The 27,336-nt window shown below is 35.3% G+C and overlaps 1 protein-coding gene across 1 annotated transcript; it reads left to right on the forward strand.

Moving 5' to 3' along the window:
- The first annotated feature begins 1,804 nt into the window (after nt 1-1,804).
- LOC145684947 (trypsin-like) lies at nt 1,805-2,686 on the forward strand. Its single transcript, XM_081757300.1, has one exon. It carries the CDS (start codon nt 1,835-1,837, stop codon nt 2,645-2,647), a length of 813 nt encoding a protein of 270 aa, XP_081613426.1. The 5' UTR covers nt 1,805-1,834; the 3' UTR covers nt 2,648-2,686.
- The last annotated feature ends 24,650 nt before the right edge of the window (nt 2,687-27,336 follow it).

A 27,336-nucleotide genomic window follows, 5' to 3' on the forward strand; every position in this document is an offset into this window, starting at 1 on the left:
GAGCATTCTACATAAATAAATATTACATTCGTACTCTGCATTTTTAAAAACTCCTATATCCAAATCGGTTAAAATTGTTATAAAATAGCGTATCCCACATAAACCATAAGACCTAGGTAAAACCAAATATAATATGCGTAATCAGCATGTTCGAAAGCCCCTATATACCGAGATTCATACAAATCGAATGAAAGGGCGTATCCAAGATAATGTATTATACTATTCGTAATTAGCTTGTTTAAAAAAGCCTGTGCAAAATAAGGGTTGTAAAAAAAAACGAAGTACCTGCTTCTCTGTTAAAAATAGTGCGTGTAACGTTTGGTAATAGGGAATGAGAAAGAAGGCCATGGTCTTTCACAATCTCTGCTGTGTTAATTAAGGGTTTGAAAAAGACATCATGAAAGATAACGAGTACACCCTTAAATGATAATAGGGGTTTAAAGGTTGCTATGTTGGAATATGTGTTCGTACACTTTAATCTCTGCTTTGTTATTTTGGGGTTGGAATTTCTTTATATATCATAACCTAATGTAATCTCTGGTATGTTAAATAGGGGTTGGAAAATGAGAACGAGTACAGCAATGCTATGTAGTCATAGTCTGTTGTGTTAGTATCCTTTCTTGTGTAATTTTTACTATGTTACATATGGGTTAAAAATGTGTGACATTCTTTTATCAGCTCTGCTATATTACATAGGGGTTGAAAAATAAGCCATGGTATTTTTCAGCTCTGGGATGTTACATAGAGGTTGCGAAAATATGCCATACCCTCATATAATAGGTGTTCGTAATGTTTGTGTTATTTCTGATTTTAATATGTGGTCATAGTCTTGTGTAATTTCTGCTATGTTAAATAAAGATTTAAAAAGTAGTCGTAAAAAGAACGAGTACACCAACATACTATTTTACTAACATCGAAAAAGAGGTCATAAAAGAGAAGGAGTTCTACGGGGTGTTCAATTTTCTATAGCTGGGCGATACACGTGACACGGCATATCGTGCGACACTGGTAAATCGAGTTCTTCGTATCATGGGTGACCTGGGAAAAGTGGAAAATTCATCACAAAGTTGAGTCAAGTGTCGGTATAACTAGTCTTTTTTATGTGTATGTTCACCTTCGCTGAAACACCTTCTCCCTACGGACGCAACCCTCGGTTACGCTCCGTCTCATCGGCTGCGCTTCTGCCCTGACCTGGTTCGATTTCATTATTGTTTTTATGGCCGCTTATCAGAAGTGAATGTCTATTCCGCTTAGTTCTTACTGTGTACCTACACTGAATGCCCCTTAAGTGAATGTGTACAAAGGAATGCAAACCACACCGCAAAAAACTATTGCTTAAGATACAAAAAGTCGATTTACTGAAAACAAAGTACATATCGAATGAATTTGTGTATGGATCCGCAAAATAAATCTGCACCTTGTATTATATTGCTGGGAGAAAGGAAACAAAAATTAATAGGTAGTAAATATTACATATTACTACCTATTAAATATTAATTTGAAGTAAATCAAAAACCATTAAAATAAAGGAAGAGAGCACTTTTTAAATATTAAAATATCACTCTCGATCAGGAAGCATGCAAGCGTGTGCTCACATGTATTTGGACTCCAACACTTATTTCTAGAAACAATCGACCACCACATGAAATCATTATATGATGTGATGTGTGTGTTTTTTTTTAAGACACATTCCTACGCATTTAGAAGAGAAAGTGTGATTACTGCTTGACTGTGTGGTAAATAATTACAAAGATAAAGCAGGATGTTATATATCTTGAAAATTCTTGTGGCAAACATGCTTTTATGCACTGCTTCTACAGGAAATTACAGTAGAATGACTAGAATTATTGGAGGAAACGTTGCAGATTTTGAGAAATATAAGTATGTTGTCAATGTTTGGACTCAAAACAGATCAGTGTATTGTGGAGGAATTATCCTCAATAAGTACTGGATTCTTACTGTAGCACGGGTTGTTGTTGATCGAGTTACATACCAAACATATTCAGCCGAATCTATTCATGTGGTTGCAGGGCAAAAGGAACGATTGCCGAAGCCTGATAGCTTACACAGTGTTTCTCGTGTGTTTCCACATCCCGATTATATTCATCCAAATAATAATATTGCGCTTCTAAAACTTAAACAGGGACTAAAAAATTTTGATAAACTGTCTGTGGCTACTTTGCCTAAGGATAATTCTCCTAGTGCAGTCACACCGAACAGTATGTGTACTGTGGTCGGTTGGGGTCTCACTAGTTTTGAAGGTGAAATGTCCCCGGTGCTATTGGAACTTCAGATGCCTATATTGGATATGAATACTTGTCTTAAAAAATCTCCATCAAGAGACCCGAATACTACAATATGTATTGGAGAGTTAAATGGGACCAAAACTACTTGTAGTGGAGATGTAGGCGGACCTCTAATATGTGATAATGTAGTGGTAGGAGTTATTGCAGGTTCTGAAAATCGCTGTACTGGCCCAATTTATAGCATGAAAGTTGCTGCTTATCTAAATTGGATTCAAGATGTAATGGAAAATAATTCTGAGAAAGATGATTCTAAATCAATTGCTCATCAAAACATTCTTGAAATTCATATAATATATCTCTTTTGCATGTATATTGTTGTTCACACACTTTTCAGTGTATAATACAATTAGTTATAAAGCATTTGAAATTCGTCTTAAAAATATGCTTGTCTTAGTTTTCCCTAAAATAAAACTAGAACTTTTATTGATAATTGTAATAATAATATCCCCAAAGACACATTTGAATATATTTTCAGAGTTTCAGTTTAGCTGAATGTCGGGAAACTAAATGCGGAACGAGCATTTAATTTGCAAAATGTAGTAAAGTCAGTTCGATATATGTGGTATAGTGCTGAAACAATGTCTTGATACGTGGCAATAATGCGACCTAAAGCTCACACCCTCGACTCACTCACACGTTGAACCAATAAGGGTTCAGCTGCTGCTAAGTGAGACAGAGTTGCAGCCGTCAACGCTATTGCGATAGCAGCGCTTGAAACGCGACACTATTTGTCAAGTTAATATGGTATATCTATAGCATTATGCCTGTCGACTTGGAACCCAACCCTTACTAATGTGTTCTTTTATTGTTGTAAGAAATGCATAAAATAGATCTTCTTGAGCGACTTATCAGAATAAAAAGGGTTAACTTCTGCAGATGGCTCACCAAATTCAAAGTTTACGAAGAAATGAACAGAATTAGACTAAATTTTATAGTGAGAGTAACAAAAACCGTAGTAATGATCATTAGTGTATGATCATTAACTAGGGAGAAAAATGAAGTTAAATTCTGGACTATATGAGTTTGCATATTGGTGTGCTATTTAGCAGTGTTGGGTAAGTTACTTGTAAAAATGTAACGAGTCATAAGTTACTTTACTTTCCCTTAAAATGTAACGCGTTACATACCCCTAAAAGTAACTGTTACCCTACTTCGAAAGTAAGGCGTTACTTTTAATTCCGGAACTTCGAATATGTGAAAAAATATTACAGCAATTTCCGCACTACTACTACAACCACCAATACTACTACTACTACTACTACTACTACTATTATTATTATTATTATTATTATTATTATTATTATTATTATTATTATTATTATTATTATTATTATTATTATTATTATTATTATTACGTTCTGAATCACTTTTTGTAGATGCAAGAACAATTTCTTACTCGACAACTATATGAACATTTTCATATAATGTAACACTGACTAAAATGCCATACTGCGTTACTCGTAGAGATAAGCACGAGCGAATTCGAGCGAGTTTTCTTTGAAACTCGACTCGACTCGAAACAGATATGTGAGGTAGACTCGAATTCGGGTCAAGTTTCAAGTCGAGTCGAGCCAAGGACATTGTTCACAAGCTTTTGAATTTGGGTTGAAGGTCTAGGGTCAATATTCGGACTCGAGCCAAATATTGTTAAAAGTTATAGGGTGCTGGCCAAATATCTTCAAAACTGCTCGGCCCGGGTTAAGAATTGTCAACGACTCGAGCAGCTCGGCTCACAGCTCATTACTATGAACCGAACCGAGAAATAAGCCGAGCCAACAGCTCACCCAACCGATCCGGCTAGAACCCTCGGTTCAGTTGAACCGAATCGAGCAGGTGTCTCGTCCCAACCAAGCCGGCTCGAGCGGATGGTTTACCACAAGCGAACCGGCTCGAGCCATCGGCTCAGTTAAGCCGAGCCGAACTAAGCTTGTTATAGAAATATCTTGTGGTCTCGTTATCGAGAGACGAGATGTGAGCAGTGTCGCCTCTCGTGAGCAACACTAAAAGTATTCCATATAACTGCTTACACATCTCATGGCTTTCGCTTTTCAGTGTAATCAAGCCATGATTTCAAAATCAGTTAAAACGAGCTGAACGAGCGAGCCAGTTATCAAAGTCTACTCGACTCGAGAAAATTACCTTTGACTCGACTTGTATTTGAACCGAGTTTCGAGTCGAGTCAGGTTTTAGCTCCACTCGTGCCCATCCCTATGCGTTAGAAAAAAAATGGCTGCTTATTCTTATTCTGTTAAACTAATTATATAATAATAACAATGTTGTTATGTTAAATTAAAATACAGAATACAGAGAAGCATTACAGTACAACTAATAAAATGAGAACACATGAACTTGGGATGAATCAAAACTTGCTAAAATCGAAACATGCTTTATAAAGGTAGTTGTTCCAAACTGTATAATCAATGGGACTCTAGGATATGCAGACTGGTCTGAAAGAACTCCAATAGGCCTATTACATATCATCAAGAAACTATTTTCTAGTAATAACGTAGGCCTACTCATCAGAACACGGTTTATTTATATTAACCCCTACTGTATATCGTTAATTATGGCACCCTATTGTGGATAAATATTCCCCGCCGGGACACTTGACACCTTACCTTTAAATTTTGTCTACCACCCTCAGCTTCCAAGAAAAAGTATTCCTTCAAATGTTCTATAATTTCGTTGTCCATCTTTATAAAAACAACACTAATCAAAGTAAAATAGACTACCAGTACCATTGCATTCGTAGTTCACTCACTGAATGTATTGATTTAGAGCTGTCAAAATCTATGACAAAATCTTCCAGGTGCTTGCAATTAGTACACGTGATTTCCCTGAGACTGTCCTCATCTTCCTAAAACAGCAAATGGTATTAAGATCTTATTTGTTTCTCTGTGTTTCGGTCACTGACATACGTAGTTCATGCACCATTGTTCCATTCTGAGAAACTAACTTACAGGGAAGAAATATTTGTTTCCAAAAAATATACATATATTGTAGGCATATACTCATCTGAAATGTAACGCGAAAAAAGTAACGCAAACCAGGTAAGTTACTTAAAAATTTGTAACGCGTCAGAGTTACAGTTACTTAGGAAAAATGTAACCTGTTACTAGGAAACGTTACATAAAGTAACTTGTTACTTCCGTTACGTTACTTCCCAAGAATGATGTTAAGTAAACAAGCAATAGAGCATAATATGGCTCTCTTTCAAACCCACTATCTTATTAACTAATAGTATAGGATGTGTATGCTGCATTTAAAACAAAAATAAGAGAGCAGAAACTAATGAAAAAGAGTCGCATCTGAACCAAATATGGTGAAACGGGAAACATTTTGGAATGCTATCCCTTCTTATGGGGTCCAAAATTCGTAAAAATCTACGGAAGAAATATGTTACCTGATTTCACAAGAGGATTGTTCAAGCAATGTAAATGTATCGAGATCTTACATTTTAGAAGTATAATAAGATACAAATATGGGATGGAAAGTGTGCACTTTACCAAGTGAAACTCCACAAGGAAGACATGAAGTGAAGTAACATGTGACGCCAGTGTACAAAGTAATCGTAAAAGTGTTGCAAAGCTGCGGCACACGTAAGGCATGTTTTTGTTTCATACTAACAACACAACATTGCTACATGTCTTGCAAATAAGAACAGAAATAACACATAACTGCTGAACAAGATTGTATTATTCATAAACATTAAATACTTTACATTTACTTTGTGATCTTCTAACCAAGATCCTGGTACACCACTTTCCATTGAGATTATGCAATCATGCAAAGTGATTTTTGCTTTGACTCCCATTGTAGAAGTGCGTGCACTCATGCCATAAATAACAACTTTTTTCTGTATAGTTTCCATTCTTACTGCACCGTTTCATTACCCCTGCCGTACAGACATTCGTTGAAGCCCTAAATGGCGTATGGAGAATCTCTGGCGCAGTTATGTAACATATGTCACATGTAACATGTCAAGCCGATATGATTTTTATGTCTTTCCGAACCCTCTTCCTAGCTCCTATCATTATTCCGATGCCAGGTGTGAAGTTCCTTTCCCCCCAAACATTCGAAGCTGTCTAACTCTACCCCTATCCATTTCCGGACTATATGTAACAGGTTGACTGTCATGAGCATCATATGTGTGGCTCACCTTATTTTTCTGTGGGGCCATGAGCACCATATATGATGCTCATGTTTGATATCACAAATTACTAACCTATTCAGGTATTGTCACAAATTACTGTCAGACCATGAGCATGACATATGGTGCTCGGCTTCCATTGGTACATTTTCGGGAGAAGCAAAATATCGCGACAAAAATGTGACATGACTATCCATAATTGAGCCAAAGATAAGAAGAAATTTATGGCCTCCTGGGAGCAGTACCCTCAAATCGCCTTGGCAGTCAACCTGGTAATATAAACATTTCCTCTTGTTTTGGTGCCAGGAATCTGTGGTTTTAATTTTCACCATTACTTTTGGGACATCTTGTATTGTAAATTGTTTTGTTATATCAATAACATCAGGAGTCATGCTACTATATATCCGAGTATGTAACAATCTACTCTAATAGCGTGAGATATCAATAAAAATATTTCACCCATGTTTAATGTGTTTTACACGGCGGAAGGAAAGATTCAAAGGTAGCTGCTGAATTATTTTTTTTCGTAGTGCCGCTTTTAACCCTCTCCTATGTAGTTGCAGAGTGATATATTTGATTTCACAACGAATGGTTTGGCAAAATCTGTACATAGCGAAACAACAGCATCTCCTAGACAATACTTTCAACAAAGGCCGACAGTTTGGCGTGGCAGTGTGATGTCTAAGAAATCCAAATTAAGCGCTGGATATACTTTTCACCTTCCACTACCAATTTAAAAGAGTAGCATATATAAAATCCAATAACATTCTTTGCCTGGGAAAAGTTCACAAAGAACATGGCCCGCTATAAACAATGCCAAATCCCCCTTCACAAGTTCTTCTACATGCCATGTCTCCATTTGTCGATACAGCCCCCCAATTACTATGAAACTCTGTTCTTCGATGGTGGAATGGAAAAAGATGACGTAATGACGCTATTTTGCAAGAATATAATCACAACAAGTCAATACAGTATTCCTACATTATTGTTTAGCCGGGATGTGAGGTCGAAAATTTTCTTCTATATTTTTCCGGAAAATTTTCCGTTCTTAACAAATATCAGTGATCAAGTGACAGTTCCTCAGTATTCATAAAATTGATGGAAATCATGTATAGGAATGTTAAAAAGTGATAGATCGTTTAAAGGATCGGATAAGACAATTTTCAGTACTATGTAAGAACAAGTGGACCATTTTTTCATGAATCGAAATATTTTCTGTCTTGTATGGAAAAATTGAAGAACTTTTTATGAGTCGGAAAATTTTCATCATTTTGAAGCAAAAAGTAAAACAACTTTTTGTGAATCGGAAAGTTTTATTGCTCTGTAGTAACAACTGAAAGGAATTTTCATGAATCGGAAAATTTTCATCGCGATGTAGAAACAAGTGAAAAAAAAAACTTTCATAATCCGGACAATTTTGGATATTACGCACTGAGAAAAAAAAATGTAGGTGGCGTACTTAAAAAGATAGGTTACATGCGTAATTAATGTAGTTTTTGGACTTAACGTACAGCAGGCGCATGTTTTATAATACTTTCTGTATAAGTGTTCCATCTATACGTACTTTCTGTATAAAACAATGTAGGCGGTCAGGATCTCACATACAAATGGACGTATATAACATATAGCTGACGAAGGTAACATAAATATATGTATGTGATATACGGAAAACTGTCAGATGTAAGACATCCTGCAACAGCATGATGTAACATCTAAGGGCAGTGCCTATGTAGCATTCGGATAACGTATGCTCTGTATTGATTTCTATAGTAAGCAAGAGGATACCGTATTTCTGTACAATATACCACTGTCCGGAGAACGGATTTTTCTCTGTGCGTATTGTGATATTAGATGGAAAATTTTCCACTATATTTAACTGCACATTCAGCGATAAAATCCTATTCCTGGAGAAGGGGCCGCGGTGGCTCAGTGGTAGAGCGTTCACGTTTGGTGCTAGGGGTCTCGGGTTCAAACCCTGCTTCTGCCAGTGAACCTTGTGGTGGACAAACACCGTGTTCGTGGGTTTTCTCGGGGTTCTCCCGTTTCCTCCCACTTTCTTCATTCCACCATTTCATTCATTACTCATCATCACCGTCTCCTTTAGCCTAACCGGCAAAAATTTCATTTCAATTCCTGTAGAGGAAAGTTAGATAGCAACAAATTATCATTTTCCAATTAGCTTTCGGAAACCAGAAATTTTCTAATATTTCAAGTTGGGAAGTAAAAATATATAGTATTTCTCTCTCTCTCTCTCTCTCTATATATATATATATATATATATATATATATATATATATATATATATATATATGTGTGTGTGTGTGTGTGTGTGTGTGTGTATGTATGTATGTAAAGTGCAGGTAACATACATCGAGTTCGTAGAGAACAAATATCCCATTCCAATATTTAAAATGTAACAAGAAATTGAAAAGAAACATTTGTGAATTTATCAATTTCAGAAACAGAAAATTCCACTATTTCTTCACATGTAGGCCCGCGTATGTAATGAAATAACTACATAAAAGTTCCTTATGAAGATTATTTTTGTAACTGAAAACAAGAAAAAATGATTTATTGTGTTTAACACTCGTAAATCATAATTTCAATATTGGAATTATGTATAATCAGCATCTTAGAGCAGATATTTGTATTGTAAAACTACCATTATTATGTATAAAAATGTATTAAAAATAATAACGATTCGATTATTCGATAGAACAGGTACTCCCATGCCCATAAAAAAAAATTGCGCGTATACTGTAACTCAAGATTTTTCGCATTTATTCCATTTTCCTTACGTTTATGGGTAAAATTCAGTTATTAGTATGTGGAGATAATAGAAAGCAATCCATCTAAGGAGATATTTCCAAAAAATATAATAAAATAATAAAAATATAAGCAAAAAACAAAATTATGCTCGGTTTTGTGTATACTGACAACGATGATTTCTAGGGATTTTTTCAGTAGCAGATCACAATTGCGGAGGGAATTCAGTAGGGGAATCGAGGAGTTGGATCAAGGAACTGGATAGTGGACTAAAATGTTGCATTTATTGGTTAAAACCTAGTGTGTAGATTGCCTGCCAAATATAAATTAGCTTCTGTAACTAAGATGTCGTACGAAAATATAGAATTAAACAGAAAAACTCGTATCTTAAGGTTCGAAGCGATACGCAACATGGTTATGAAGATTATTTCTTTAAAAAAAAAGAGCCAACACAACGTAGCCTCCGTGGTTAGGTGGATAGAGTGGCGGAGAAGTAGTTATTTTATTATTTTGACACCACATCGAATCCCATCCCATCCCATTTTTTTTACAAAACATTATAGGAAGTGTATAATTTTGAGGTTAATAAGAACCGAAACAATATAATAAGGAAATAATTTATTGGTAGTATCCTTTAATCGACGTATTTATTCAGTATTAGAATACGTGTACTATTGGAAACAGTTATTGTTTTCAGTTTATAATCTTGCATGTTACTTCCCGTTTTTGAACAGCAGACAACTCACTTCGGGTTTGTGTGTCAGGAAGAACATACGCGACCTTGACAGTCTGTCTACTCTTACCCCTTGTTACATCGACCTGATGTTAAATGATCGTTTATGTGTGTGTGTGTGCCTGTTTTTTTGCTTTTTAGGGTATTGACTCCTTCTCTCTCTCTCTCTCTTTTTTTTCATATCCACAAGTGCAAGAATGCTTTTGTTGAACGTAACTAAATTTATAGATCTATGTATGCGGAACACGAATATTTCCAAATATAGAATGAATATGAACGATAATCATACCATATTTCTACATTATATAGTAGCGTGAAAAACTTATATTAAAATGATATAACAAACAGGCATAAGCTTTTTTTCTAGCATGGCAACACATTAAACGTAACTCATTAAATTCTGGGAATTACAAATTATCACCTTACGTGTCGTTGTATTCCTATTCTTTTTCACGTTCAAGCGACGAAAGAAGAAATTGTAGTAATAGTGATAAAAATTGAATCCGAGATTTCAATGAATTCAAGTTTCACGCCCCCACATATCGAAAAAGTGATTTTGATGTCTGTCCATCTGTTCGTTTGTTGGTTCGTCACGCTTTTACATGCATTCAAATAGAGGCCATACTGTTCGACGTACCTGGACCTAAGTCTAGACATGAAGTTTTTATAACACTTTATCGTTTCGAATTCTATATTCTCCGACACCTAAAAATAAGGGTAGTTTACTGAAGGATGAAAATTTAAAATAATTAAATTGTTTCAAAAATAACTGTAAAGATTTTGCTTATTTTTTTTTACAAATATAGTTTGAATCATTGCTCTGAAAAAAATACATAAGGTGTAATTTACTGTATGGGGTGCGTTTTTTCGAGCAATTTTCTCAATCACATTTCATAAATAATTGTATCATTAATAACCTAACAATATGACACAACTCGTTCGTCCTGTGAACATTCAGAAGAGGTCGTTTACTCTTCTCCGACGATTTTCCCATTAACGCCTGACGCAATTTTGTTCATATTTCATAAATGAATGTCACATAAATAACCTAACGATATGGTATAATTCCATCATCCTAAAAAGCTAGAAGTGGTATATTACTTTTCGGGGCAATTTTTACCCTACGATTTTGTCGAGAATGACTCTGGCAATTTTGTTCGTATTTCATAAATAGCCTAACTCGTTTGTCCTGAAAAGATACACAAGGGATATTTTATTCTTGGGAATGACTTTTTTGACGATTTCTCAGAAAGTACTCAGACGCTTTTGCTCATAGTTCACATACAATTATTTCCTTGATAATTCTAATATATGGCATAAGTTATTTCTAAAAGAAATATGACCAATGGGTACTTTACTTTTGGACATAAGTTGCTTCGAACAAAGTTTTCCAAAAACACATTATTTTATTCGCATTTCCCAAATAAATGTTTTAGTAATAGCTGCAGCCTAACACGAGTCAGTTTAAGAAATTCGAGCGAGAAAATTCAGTGCGTTTCATCCGTACCCATTCTTAAATATATTTTTAAATGTTACACCTAATCACAATTTTCCTAACAAAATCGAAACTTCTATTTAAATGTGCCTTGTTGTTGTCAAATGGTTCAAGTCCATTGGTTCTGGATTTGATTCCCGGTGAGAGCTAGTGTATTTTTATCCAACGTTAAGGTATAGGTAATAAGTAAGTGCAAAGAGAAAAGTGTTGAAACAAGCCTAACCAACCTAATAAATAATACAAAGAAATAATACAATATTACGAAATTATAGAAGAAACGTTGTTAATATTAGATATTTGCGTGTGAGATTGTCCAACCGATGACTGTCAACTCCAAAGGTAAGAAAGTGAAACATCCAATACCAGGTTAATCAGTGGTCTCTAGGTAAAGCTATCCTACTAGGAAGTGATTGAGATACCAAAAAATGTTGTAATCGCTGGGAGACATGTTAGGAGAATACATTGGGTGAGAGACTTTAATTCATGAATAGTCTGCACCTTCGTTGGTGTATTGAAGTGCGTAGGTGGTGTGTGTTTAGCACATCGGGTTCCTTTGTTGTTAGTCCCAGCTTTCTAGACCGCATGCAGTTATTCCCGGTAGAAAATACAAAAAAATATATATTTCTATTACTATTAAAGTAAATAATTACACTCATTCCCTCAATGTGATACTTGTTTGTTTAATTGTATACAGAGAGATGATCCGTGGAAGAATCGTTCATAATAATAAATAAAATAAACTCGACAAATATTCTTGTAAATAATAGGTAAAAGTTTGCGTCACACTGTTCATTTTACTGGGCACGTCAGTGTGCCACGTTATCCGGTTGTGGCACACTGGAATATAGGGTATGGCTTTCTAATTTTTCCCAACTATTTTAACTGCTTCAATTGAAATGAATTTATAATAATAAGAGAGTGAATTTAGTCTTCTTACCCTTCGATTTAGAAATAAGGTCCGCTAGAATTGTATATATAAAAAATAATAGTACTCAGAATTTTATAGAGTAGTTTGTTTTATTCGAAATGACATACTTCCTGCAACTGTTTGGGTTGGAAGTATTTGAAATCAAATCTTTAAGTTTTACGACCCACGGTTATACCGGCTAGGCTAAAGGACACGGTGATGATGAGAAATGAATGCAATGGTGGAATGAAAAAAGTGGGAGAAAACGGGAGAACCCCGAGAAAACCCATGCACATGGTGTTTCTTTACCACAAAATTCACTTGGTGCGAGCTGGAGTCGAACCAAGGATCCCATGCACCAAATGTGAACGCTTTATCACTGAGCCACCGCGGCCCCTCTGAATTTATTTATAGGAAAGAGTGACTACTTTTATGAAAACTTGATATCGAACACATTTCTTTAAAAATACCAGCTTTTTGTGAAATATTGCTTAATATTCAGGAAAACCTGAGTCAATAATAAAATAATAATAATAATAACTATTATTATTATTATTATTATTATTATTATTATTATTATTATTATTATTATTATTATTATTATTATTATTATTATTATTATTATTATTATTATTATTATCTTAAATTAAAAACTCTCTGGACCTAGTGCATTGGCACAATTCCACGAATTAAAAAGAATGTGTTTACTTATCATATAAGTGTAGAAGGACTTAATCCCTGTTGCTTTCAATATAAAAAGAAAGTGTCCAACTATCAAATGATATGCTACATAAAATGCCCTATGCAACATAATGTAGTATAGAGTCATCATTCCAGGTTGTCTAAAGAACACTTTCGTTTTAGCTAGAAAGGAAGAAAATAGAAAATACTGAGTTTTAACGTAGTAGAAAGTTTGCAGATTTAAGGGAAAATGCACAGAGTTGTTGGATATAAAATGTAGTTCGGATTAATGGAGTAAGACACCGTAAATATTTTATTGTTTGAAATATACTGGGAGTGACCAAGCCATTACATATGGAAATATCGAAAGAGATACGTTAATGGTGTTAGTTGCAAACTGTTTTAGAAATTAAAAATTTAAGGAAATCTCTAAAACTCTGATATCACAGATCCAAGTTGACTGACTGTTAAGTAAAACTGCTAAATCTGAGTAATGCAAAAGAAAAAAAAAGTATTAATGACCTGTGTTACAATTTCAGACATATCATTCTCATATCAAAACTACGATAGAAGTAAATTATGAATAAAGGTGAATTCACAGTTCTGGAATACCAACAAATGATTTTGCTAGATGTAACTTTTCGGAAAACTTTTTTATAAGGCTTTAGATTTATTATTTTTTTGTTTGTTTATTAGCTTCCCCATGCCGTAAACGTCGCCAACTCCTAGTGGCTCACTTGCCGGTAAATGGCGATCGTCGATATAGCGACGCGTCGAAGGATTGCCGCTAGCGTGCCACTAGTGGCAGGGATTCGTCGAGTCGAAGCAGATATCTGGAATCGGGGGTATTGAAGTTACCACAATGTAAGAACGAGGACTTCATTTTGGTCCGCGCTCGTTTGATTTGTCACGGAGAATCCTAAAGGGACCAACATGAACTATCGCCAGTCATGTGCCTGCGGTTATTATTATATATTATTTTTCCCTGACGAATTGTTATTATAAGGACAATACTTGAGCTCCGGGGGTCAAGAGTAACTCCTGCCTTTGCATCATGAAGTGAAAAATCTTGAGGTGGGTGCGTATAATTGTATGAATTTAGTTGGCAACTGTCGCCGATCACTAGCAAGTGAATATGGGAGAACTATGAAAAAAGTAAATAGACGCTTGCCATTTTGTTATAAAATTACATGACGAGTACATTTGATTTGATTACGAACAGTTGTCTTCAAATATACACGGTTGAAGAAGCACTCTGATTAGAAATATTAAAAAGACTTCAACGATTTATCACTCTACAAGCTGTGTCTTCATAATCGCCTCCGTGACGAATTCGGAAGAACACGCAATTAGTAACCTTAAGGTTGATGGTTCACGCCCAGCTCAGGGCACTTTCGTTTTATTTTTTTAAAAATGTTTTTAGACTTATCTTGATGCAAAGAAATTACGCATATAGGCGATTTAACGTATTTTAGGGGAATCATTTTGTGGTTCGTTGGCATTCCGTCGCTTCTCTGCCGGTGGTGGTATAATTTTCAAAACGGAAGTGGGACCAATTTTTGGCTGCGGGACCGCCAATTTTTGGGGACATGTCACTAGTTGCCTATCGGTGGTCCATCGACGCTTACGGCATGGGATTGTCCCCTCGCGAGTGAGGCAGATTGTAATCGACCAAGAGTGTTTTGGAAAAATGGGAAACATCTTCCGACTTCGACTTCTGAATAATCCGTTTAGGATCAAGTCGAATCAAGGCTGCGCCACGGGAAGGTAGAACAAGTGAGGCAATCGTTCCAAGCACTACGCTCGACAGCTTCCGTCTCATTCAAGACTTAGGCTCTTCAGAAAAAGTAACAAGTTTATTACTTGTAATTGTCTTTGAGTCAAAGTATTTTGCAATAAACCATCGTTTTGTAAGATATTTTTACGATTGTATACTATTAATTTCGAAAATTGTACTCATAATATAATTTCCCATCATGGATTTGAAAAAATCAAAGTTGGAACAAAGAAAGATCTTCGATCCACATGTCTCTTCATGTTTGATATGGAAGTCTCATCTTCATTATTGACCCTTAATTTATTTTAGTCCTAGGCAACGCGAATCGACGAGATGGCTCTAAGTGAAAACATTCATTTAGGTGGTTAAGTAATCAGGAAATTCCTGCTGTTATTTCACGAAACACAACAGATCTTGAGGGAAAAAAAAAAACATTTTTGCTTACCAGGGGGAGGGAGTAAATCATCTGCTTACGTTTGCTTAACTAGGAAGAATGCAAGGGCGCCGATCCTGGGGGGCCGGGCCCGCTCAAAGCTCATGTAGGCCTCCTTTGTATTTATGAATATACAATATTTGGCATTATTTGAGTGTAATTTGTCTTAAAATCCTCATATATATATCTTCTGCATTTGAATGCCCCCCCCCAAATTTACAGTGAAATTGGTGTCATTGGAAGATCTAGTGAAATGAATAAAAATGTGATAACGTAATACTTGAACAACTCTATCTAATGGAGGAAAGTAAATTAGTATGCAACACTTCTTTCAGTTTTAAGCATTTCAAAGATTCTCGTAATTTAGTAGCGTCCCGGATTTGCATTTTTGAAGTACGGGAACTTTATCTATACCTTAACGTGGCAATCGGTTTCGGACCATGCACTTAAGCCGCTTTGCCATAAGAGGCACAAGGAGTTTTTCTTTCGATTTCCTTAGGAATATTGCGAATGGTATAACTTTTAAAACTATGTGTAAAAAAGAATACACATCGACATAATATGATAATCTGATACCTAGGAAATATATTGAATTGTTTTTAATTTGTTCTCACGCTTCCAAAACAGCGCTTATGCTTTTTTTATTTCAGCCTTTTAATATAAGCATTTCAGACTATTGTCTGTTCTAGGACGATACAATTCTAGTTCATGTATATGCTAGCTTTGGAAATACAGCAGAGTTTCGCTTATCCGACACAGACAGGCAGGCAGAACGCTGGATAATATGGATGTGTTAAGAAAAGACCTATTAAAAGTAAAACTTATGATATAATTTTACATATTACGCATCTAATAATAATGTTTTATAACAAATAACTGCACTGCACTGAATCAGGGACGTATCCAGCGTGAGGGCCTGAGAGCTGTCTCTCTCCGAAACTCAAGAACATTTAATAAACTTGCCTTTACCCTTTTGAGGTTCTTTTATATCAATTTACTAGTAGTCAGTGTCCAAACTTTGGGAATGTGCTGTTGTCTTGTTATGATTCTAAGAACATACCATAATGCCATTATACCAGGTGCAGTGGCGTATTTAGAGGGGTGGCTTCCGGTCTTAAGCCCCCCACGAAATCTTACTTAGTATAGTGAAGTAAATGAAATATCTTGCAGAATTTTCACATTTCCAGGCAAAGCTCCCCGAAAGTTAGCAAAGCCTATCCCGAAACAAAATCGTAAATACGCCACTGACCAGGTGGAATTAAAAAACAGTTTTAAATAGGATTAACATTTTGTTTCCGTTCTGTTTTTAACTTTAATATATTAGAACGATACACTCCATGTCTTCTTGCTATTTTTGTTCTGTGATATACGTAGCAGACAGTTTTCTTTAGTTACATTTCTCTCGAAAATATGTTTCATTTTGTTTGTGCTATAATGCAGTTTCCAAAATAAACCGGTTTATAAATGAAAAGTAGGAAAAAGTTTGAGAGGCACAGAACTGTTGCATTATTATTATTATTATTATTATTATTATTATTATTATTATTATTATTATTATTATTATTATTATTATTATTATTATTGATATTTAAAACATTAGAATTACGTGCTTACGAGGATTCGTGTTGGGCCCCCTCCGAATAGAAAATCTGGATACGTGTCTGCACTGAATAATAGACGTATGAGTCAAGGTGTAGACGGGCGCGCTAGGCGATAGACTCCACAGCATGAAAAATAGATTAAGACCACAACTTGCAGATCTTCTTGCCGATTGGTGCTATTTGCAATGATATATCGGATCATATGGTATGTGGAACAAAGGATGGTCGGATAAGCGAGACCATGGTGTATTGGTGTTTCACGCACCTAAACCTGTAAAATGTTTGTATAAACAATTATCTTTCACTCCCTAGCTAAATTTGTGGGTATGATCACACACCTTGCCTCATAAAGTATAGTCTTATAAAGAAAAAAATATTTTTTTTTAGCTAAAACCTAAAGAAAAGCTAACTTCAATTTTTTTTTTTTTAATAATGGCAAACTAGTCCACTTCATCACGATAAATCACGTTTGGTACTAAGATGTGTTTTTCTGTCCGTATATATCCTTCACACTTCGTTGGAGACAAAATTGTTTTTTCCCCAAGAAAACAGGATGAGAGAAACTATACAACAGCATGAACAGAAAAGAATAGCTATTAACAATAGCTCTCTAATCCTGGATAAATACGTCATTACAGCAAAATATCAGTAAGTTGTCCTTATTATATTGCTTCGGTTCTTATTAACATGAAAATTATAATGTTTTGTAAAAAAAAAATGGGATGGGATGGGATGGGATTCGATGTGGTGTCAAAATAATAAAATAACTACAACTCCGCCACACTACCCACCGAACCACGGAGGCTACATGGTGTTAGCTCCTTTTTTTAAAGAAATAATCTTCATAACCATGATCCGTATCGCTTCGAACCTTAAGATAAGAGTTTTTCTGTTTAGTTCTATATTTTCGTACGACATCTTAGTTACAGAAGCTAATCTATATTTGGCAGGCAATCTATACACTAGGTTTTAACCAATAAATGCAACATTTTAGTCCACTATCCAGTTCCTTGATCCAACTCCTCGACCCTACTGAATTCCCTCCGCAATTGTGATCTGCTACTGAAAAAATCCCTAGAAATCATCGTTGCCAGTATACACAAAACCGAGCATAATTTTGTTTTTTGTTTTTTGCTTATTTTATTATATTTTTTTGGAAATATCTCCTTAGATGGATTGCTTTCTATTATATCCACATACTAATAACTGAATTTTACCCATAAACGTAAGGAAAATGGAATAAATGCGAAAAATCTTGAGTTACAGTATACGCGCAATTTTTTTTGCGCATGGGAGTACATATATATAAAAGAAATATGTTTTTTATTTTGTAAATTAAAATGAAATTACTTGTTGCTTTTAGAACGCAGCGCTAACAGTACAGCTTTTTATGTTTGTTTTATTATTTTATTGGAAGAACAACTAGACAAATCAGTTTCCTTATTAGTTATATTTAGCTTTCTCTTCTGAATGAATATATGAATAAATAAATATTTATTTCCAGAAAATGGTTAGTGTTTGCTTTCATGAGTTACTTAAACTCGAATTTTGGGTAGTCAAAAATTTACAGTAGGCACTTTATGTTATATTTACTTATTTATGAATGCTGCAGTATGTAAATCTATAAAAGTAGTAAATCTATGATAAAACCGTCTTATGCTTATTAAACTGACGAAATCTAATATTGTAAGATCAAAAGTGGATTCTGAGGGAAGAACGCATTGAAGTTTTTGAACCATTTTTGAAATGAAGAATCGTTAGATTTTCACTTCATGAAACTTTTTAAGACAATATTTATTTCCAATAAATTTTACGACTAAACAATTATGTAGGAGTAAGTGGAGTATGTTTTTATGAATCGGAAAATATTCATGACTTTTAATAAACTGGAATTTTAAATAATAGAATGGGATATTTGTACTCTACGAACTCGATGTATGTCCTCTGCACTTTGCATACATACACACACACAGACAGAGAAAGAGAGAGAGAGAGAGAGAGAGAGGAGTTGAATTGAGTTGATTTTGAGTTTAACGTCCCTTTCAGCAGCGAGACTATATAAGACGGGACCAACTGATTAAAGTGGAATCCGAACTACATGAGCTCAAGCTAGAAATCGAAGCCAGGTTTTCCATGCCAAAGGCGCGTATGCTAACCGCTCAGCAACGAAGGAGCACGCAGAGGAAGAGAGAGACAAAAACACTGTGTAAAATTTTACTTCCCAACTTGAAATAGAAAATTTTCCGGTTCCCGAACGCTAATTGGAAAATTTTATTTTGTTGCTGACTAACTTTCCTCTACGGAAATTCAATTTTGTAGCTCTATCTGCAGTTAAATATAGTGGAAAATTTTCCACCTAACATCACTATACATAATATCAAGTGCGTTAGTTGTGCATTGGAACGGAAAACTACTGCCGAATTTGACTGGCAGAGAGACTGCCGACATGTTATGAATAATTATTACAGGATGGTCATGAGAGGCTAATTGGTGTTCCCATTTTGTCATCATCAAGAGAAGAACATATTGCTTCTGTTATAGTACATTCACTTGCAGAATGGAATTTGGTAAAGTTCGTGCAGGCAGTTTATTGTGACACTACTCCCTGCAATAGGGGTCATGTCAACGGTGCTTGCATTCTGCTAGAGCAGTAGCTCCAAAATAACCTTCTATACCTTCCTTGTAGACACCACATTTATGAATTACTTTTAAAATGTGTATTTGATAAGTGTTGTGTTTCGTTTGCATCTGGACCGGACGTTCTCCTATTGAAGTGTTGTCAGAACGAGTGGTCTAAAATACATTGCACTAACTTTATTCCAAGAATTGATGATGATGATGTAAGGAACAATATTTCCGATGTAAGAAATGAAGAGTTAAATTTTGCTATCAAACTTGTAGAAGCAGGACACCTCAGAGAAGATTACAGGGAATTTTTAGAACTGACCATCATATTCTTGGGTGGCATACCTCCTTGAGGAGTTTCCTTTCGTTTCCCTGGAGCAATTCACCATGTAAGGTGGATGGGGAAAGCAATCTACTATTTAAAAATATTTCTCTTTCGCTAACAATTTCGTTTAACAAAGCAAATAAAACGGGTCTTCGGAGAGTAAACATTTTCTGAGACGACTATATGTTCAAGCTTAGCTTAAATGTGATCAAGCATCCCATTCACCATTACAGACCTACAATTTTTGAAAGGTTTGTATAGTTTTGTAGACAAATAGATTTTCTAAATTTTCACGGCAACTCTGGTACTTGACGGAGGAACACGTAGCATTGGGGTTTTTTGATGATGGAGTTATCATAATGAAAAAAAAAAAAAGGTTGAAAGAATTAAACCTGTAAAGGGAAACCGTGAGGCAGCAAAGAGGCTTGATGCAGGAGATGATAAGATAAAAATTCTTGTGGAAAGAGAAAACAGTGATTTAGTTACAACAAACACACAAATTTTCCTCCCAAAGGGGTTTCTTGAATGTGATCCAATTTCATGGCCAAATAACAATGACTATCTTCAAGGAAATACAAAAGTTAAATTCATCCACGTAACAAATGGTGCAGCAGAAAGGGGTGTGTAACTACTGGAAAATTACTGTATAACATTGTTCTTACGAAAAATGAGGAGCAGAAACAGTTTCTTTTGCAGATAAGGAAGGCCCATAGACAATCTTTTCCTAGATGCGACAAAAGTGAACTATGTAGCAAATAAGATCCATAACTTACAAAAAAAGCTACTACATAAATAAGGAATATTTCAATTTCTTCCAAGTTATAACTTTTTTTTCTCATAATGGTCTATGAATCATCTTGATGGAAAACCTTATTTGTAGTTCATAGCGAAACAAGCAATTTGTTTCAGTTTATGTAAAAGACTTCCAAAATTTTAACAAATCTGTGTTCCATAACTACAATAAAATAACATCACATCGAAGCATTTTGTTTTTCACACGTAATAACTCTTAAATTAATATAGGTAACTTGAAAATAATGCAAGATTTGTGCTTCTGGTGAAATGCCACCTCAAAAAGACATGTCACATGACCTTAAAAATTTTGATCTGTATTCAAGATGGCGAACTTCAAGATGGCCTCCATGATAACGTTATACAAGATTAGGTTGGTCTCTCCCTATAGTTCCATTATCCAAGATATCTTTCCATTCCCTTAAGCCGTTCTTAAATTACAAGATTTTATTCCAGTTTTCCCCCATATACTATGTATTGTAAACGCATTCAAAAATTAAGGTCGTTTGGAGCACCATTTAAAATTATTCAATGGATCTAATTTTTCTCCTGGCTTAATTTGGTCTCACATGGAATAATTTTAGGGGGTGAATCCAAGGAAATTCCTAAATTTATTTTTCCCCATATAAATAAGGACCACTCCCAAAACATTATAAAAAATATGACAAGGTCTCCTAAAAGATCCTTCCGATTTTCAGAATTATAAGGGGCCATGCCCCCCTAGAAAAACATCCTAGTTACGCCAATGCCTTATTCTTATACTAGATTTCGTATTAACTGCCACAACTTAATCTTATCACATAGCAGTGAAAAGGCTTAATTTTAATTTTAATTAATTAATTTTCAAGTTAATTTTAATTTTAGCCGTTCCTTGTTTTCTGTTATTTTTAATGTAACCAATTCCTTTTTGTCATAGCCTCAATTTCTCAATTTAATCTGTTAAAATTATTATTAACTTGTGCAACTAAGTCTATAACGCCCATAAGAATGAATTTCCTTTTTCGTTTTCTCGAAAGATATGAATGAGAATTTGGCCCCAAATATTTCATTCTGTTCAACTTAATCGATTTATGATTTTTTTTTTTTTTGAAAAATATAATAGCCTAGTCTTCGGCTAGCTGGGAACTTCGCACTTCTTATACCCCGCAACATATGTTTACTCTTAAGGGGTTTCGAGATATACTCATCTTATTATAGCAATTACAACCCGACCCTGTTTTATTCTCTTTTAAGAGAAACACCGAAAATGCCGTAAACGTCTTTAATTAGCATTCGCGCACACACACACACACATATTAATTCCTATATATATGCGATGTGCTTTAGTATCTACTTCTTGCATGAAACATACTCAGAACCCGGAGCGCCTCTAAGCGCGGAGTCTGGCGCGGTTCCCCATTTGCCACCCCCGAACTCCGTTTCTGCTTCTGATGCCGCACAAATCCAAATTCAGCTTTGCAACTTGGGGGAAGATATATATATATATATATATATATATATATATATATATATATATATATATATATATATATATATATATATATATACAGTGCATTTTTTAAGAAATCGCTACTGGGTATCCAGGCACAAAAGGGCCCTTGACACACGCAGCAAAATTCAAACGCACAGAGATTTTTAAAAGTGCATTTTTGTATAGTGGACACTTTTGAAATAATAACATACAAAATGACGTATTTGTCAGACTTCTGCTGACCATTTCATTTCCGATTCAACACATCGCCATCAATACAGGAGCGGACATTTTCTTTTCAATATTTTGACTCAGATCCGCCTGCAGGCCGGTACTTAAACATAAAACCGTTCTGTGCTAACCTAATAGGATATTTTCCTTCATTTATTTATTTTTATATCCAGATTTTAAAGTTGGACATAGACAGGACAAGGACAAAGAAACGCGACTGGTACCGATGGAAAGGATACAAAATACACAATACAAGAGACACAAACTACTCAACAAGAAAATAATACTTAAACTTGACTAAAATTTCCCTAACGAAAACATTTTTTATGTGTATACGTATGTATTCAATGCTAAATAATACTACCAATACTTTATTTTTAAGAAACAATGTATCATAATCAAAAATTTATCTTTATGGTTTAAATCTTATTCATGGTTTAAATCATGGCATGTAAGCCTTTTTGTTAGTGGTTCCACTTCTGCTATAATTTTTACACTTTAAATCTCAATCTGTTTCACATTGCTTGGTTTCTCCCTTTTTGCTTCAAGAACTCTGCTACAGCCAGCCTTGGGTCATAGTTTGCAGTACGTTCCATTTAGCGCATGTCTTGTTTTCTCATCGACAAATGATGAATACTTCGAAGTTGGTTATAGTGTGAAGCAACTCGTTCAACTGACATGCTGTGAGGTGACACTGCAAGTAAAGCAGCAAGAAGTTTCTGCAGAATTCCACAGGAGACTGGTAATAGTCTTCTCAGTCTCACAGAATATTTCATTCCTGAATCAGCACTTTCCACCAGTAGTGGTATTTCTTCAATTCCTGGCCAGCTGTCGCATACATTTGAAGCAAAAATCTGTACTTATTTTCCAAAAATTGCTTCTACTAATGGACGAACAGCATTTATCATCGACTGTTCTGAAGGTGCGGACAACGTAGTCTGAATGGAGCTAAGAATGCCGTCATCTTCTATGTTCAGTCGAACACCAAGGAAGTTTAAGCGAGACTGCACTATTTCTCTTCGAACAACTACCCAGTTTCTGTTCTCACGAGTCACATGTATATTGTGAGTTGATGGCACTGTCACCTCTGTTCATCGTCATCCACATTGTTGCTAATTACTCAGTCCTTCTTTCTACCAGAAAAGTGATTCTCCGACATTAAATTCAGTTTCCTTAATACTGCATTCCTTGGTGTAAGAACACCAGGCAGTAGAAGATCAGACCTGAAGAATTTTCTGAGAGATTTTCAAAGACATTAATTATTTGACATGAGAAATTTTCACTAAAAACTCATCGACGTCGACACTCCGAATCAGCAGCTCCTTCTTGCTCTACACCTCACCGTTTTCGATCGAAGGTTGCCAGGTGAGAAACACAACTGGCTATCGTTGCAACAGAAAGTGTGCCCCAAAAGTGTAAAAGTTCTGTTCACAATATTTTATCAGAAATAATGAGTTCTTAATTGTAACGAACCAAAATTGTGTTGTAAGCTAAAGATAAATAAAAAATTCCACTTCATACAAATTAAATATCGAGATAGCAAGTTTGTTTTTTTCTGTTACTTCCTGTCACAGACTATTCAAAGGGTATATAAGCCAAACGTCATTTGGACATGTCAGAGTTCGGCTTCAAGTTTTCTACCTCTTTAGTCGGTCTATTAACTTTGTATTAGAGTAGAATGAAAGTGCTAGCATCTTGTGGTAGACAAATGAGTATGCGAAACGAAAGAAAGAGGAACATCTGAAATTTGAAGAACCGAGCTGTCTAATTTTATACGTATCCACAGAATACAAGCTAATACATATAGTCACAAAACCTAAGTATATTGAAGTAATTTTAAATTTACAGTAATTCAACTAATGTATTGTTCAAGTACTCTTTCAGTAATTTAAGGATTTATGAAGTGCGCTGGGTATCCAAACTGTTGAGCCTGGGTATCCAAGTGCTGGGCCTGGGTATCCATTTGGATACAAAAAGGTAGCTTAAAAAATGCCCTGTATATATATATATATAAATGATCAAAGAATACCCGATAATGTCAAGGTGCGCTTCAATAGCCTAATAGTCAAAAGTGACTGACTTACAGAACATATTACTTTTTCTTCTTATTTTGACTCAGTGAAGCAGGTAATTGGCACTAGTATTTTTTTTTTTTTAAATAAAAATAATAGTCGATTTTCTCGTAAAACTAACGCATGTGAATTTACACTCATGAACAAGGACATATCCACGGGGGGCTAGGGGAGCCGAGCTGCCTAAATTTTTTACTGCCCTCCTGAAATTTTTATGATAGGCTTGCAAATAAACTATAATATGGTGATGAACTATAATATGATTGGCTCGTGCCCCCCTATCTTCTACCGCTCCCAATACGGGCCTGCTCATGAATATTATATTGTTCAGCTTCATGATACTTATCGAAGGTCCATCTTTGGTTTTTTTCTTTGTTTGTTGAAGACGTATAATTGTTACTTGCTATATCTTATTAATATTGATGCTTCATAAATCTGTGAGCATTGAAAGTAGTGTTGCCACGAGACGAGACGAGACGAGACTTCAGGCTGTCTCGTCTCGTCTCGTGCAAAGCATGTCTCGTCTCGTGTCTCGTCTCGAAAAAATGTGCTCGTCCCGTCTCGTGTCTCGTCTCGAGAGGTTCTGTCCCGTCTCGTCTCGTCTCGTCTCGTTTGTCTCGTTTTGTCTCGTCTTGTCTCGTAAAAAATAACAGCATACCATGGGAACGAAAGTAAAATGTAGCAGAGTGCACCATGCTAATCAAGATACAACTAAGTTATTACCCAGAACAAACAAGACAAGAAATGTCACGGTCAGAGTTGGCGTGGGTCAATGAAAACTTGACCCACGACCCACTGACCCACCACCCACCATGACGCACTCTGACCCACCATGACCCACCTCCCACAGTGACCCACTCTGACCCACCACCCACCGTGACCCACAATCCACCATGAACCACTCTCATCCACTTTGACCTAGTCTGACTCACCAAAATCCATCGTCATGAAGTCTGAACACGATCCACAGCCTCTTCTCAACTGACTAAAGAGTTTACACTTGTAATAAAACAAGATAGTGAAATGTCACTAATCGGAGTTTGAATTTCTAGTCAATTGCTCAAGCACCACTCTGTTACAATAACGGTGGAACTGACCTTTACGATATAAAATGGTAAAGTGTTTGTCAGTGAGGAAACAGTTTGAGGTGGGGGGAAATTAGTGTGTGCCTAAAATATACTTGTACTAAGAGAGTATTCTTGCAAGTGTTAATTTCTGAACGCATTCCAAAAGAAACTTATATTCGCAGGAAAATACCCATGTACAATATGGAAAAAGGTATGGTTTCTCAGTTCACAGTATTTTTCTCACAAAAGACTTGAAAAATCAGTTGTTCATAGGGTATAAAGGTGCTCGGGTACCCTATGTAAGAGCATCTCCACAAAGTATGCTCATAATTGTAATTTGTGTAATCACTAAAACACCACGTTAAATTTAAGTTACAAATATGCATAATTACAATTATTATGAATATTTATTCAAACGTAGTTTACCTAAACCAAAGAAGAGAGTTACTAAAAAGTAGGTACAAAGTTGAATAACACAAATAAGCCATTAGTAATACAAGTATACATTTTCCGTAACTCGTAATTTTCCACCTTAAAACAAATCTGAAATCGGATTTATTTCCTGTTGGTAACTTTCTGGCGGTAAATCATCCGCAGTGGAATGATGTTCATCCTTCAGTCAAGAAATAACTAGCTCGTCTACTTTGAGTTTGTCTAGCGGTGGGACATTAACATTGATGAGCAACAAGTTAGACAATGTTTGAGCACTTAATCCATTTCTAATATCAGTCATCTGTAAATTCATAAGGGGAAATCCCCGTTCGCACTCTGTCGTGGAAATTGATAATACTTCTACCCGATTTCTGCTACTTCTCATCGACAATCTACTTGTTAGACTTAAGTCTGATAACGATTTTTCTCGGTCAGTTTTGAAATACTCAGCAAGAAGTATCATGTCTCTATCACCATACAACATCTTTTTCATATCAACCATGTCAGTTGGCAATGTCGACCCATGTAGAACAGAAACTTCATATACCACGCCTTTGATAGGGAATCTTGTGAATAAATTATCAATTAAAGCCTGATAAACTGATGATTTCTTATTTGTTTATAAATTTAATTTTTGTAATTACACATGAAGGTTTGATACCATTACCAAGTTCGTTCCTCCGTCTAGAAAGCGAAAGGGAACGAGGTTTCTGGAAAGTATTCGGAGGTGAATGGAAATTTCCCTCCTTCTTCAACTTCAATTACCACAATGCTGTTTGCCATGTGCCAAATTACGATGAGTTTCAGTTAAATTATCATAGTATAATTATTTCCTTATTGAATTATCAATACTTTTCAGTGGAAAAAAGGATGAAATTTCGAAGTTCCAAATCAAAGTAAATAGACCAACGTAAAGGAAAAAAAGTGTAAAATTTTCCATACAATTATGCGTACAATCCAAATTTCAAATGTCCGTGTAATTAAGCTTACAGTACAAATCTTATGCCTATTTTTCTCACAACTTTATGGGTTGATTACCCTGTGCTGTGAGCGCTCCATATAATAAACATAAGCTTCAGCAATTATTATAGCAGAAAGCAATTTATATATGAAGCCAAGCACTGTATTTTTTGTTTCTGATTTTTTTCTGAAATAACATCGATCGTTTTCGATCCTTTTTACAAACCAATTCACTACCAATTTTCCATGTATAGAAAGTGCGCTCCCCCCCCCCCTCCCCACATAAAGGAGAATTTAAAAAAATGCTATGACACATTCTGTTTATTTTCAATAAAGAGTTAATACACTGAATTTCAGCTCCGTAAGTTTAACGGCTTGCGAGATACTCATTTTGTTTCGCAAAAATTCGGATCCTCACTACCTCCTTAGGATATTATGCATTATAATAAAAGCAATATAACATCCTAATTTGGATTAAGGCTTAACTATATACCAAAAGTAATTTCATTTGA

This window comes from Thermobia domestica, chromosome 5 (assembly GCF_964235325.1).
Source record: "Thermobia domestica chromosome 5, izTheDome1.hap1.1, whole genome shotgun sequence".
Taxonomy (NCBI): Eukaryota; Metazoa; Arthropoda; class Insecta; order Zygentoma; family Lepismatidae; genus Thermobia; species Thermobia domestica.

What these genes read in the sequence shown, in the direction of transcription:
- LOC145684947 (XM_081757300.1), top strand. Translation starts at nt 1,835, where the DNA reads ATGACTAGAATTATTGGAGGAAACGTTGCAGATTTTGAGAAATATAAG.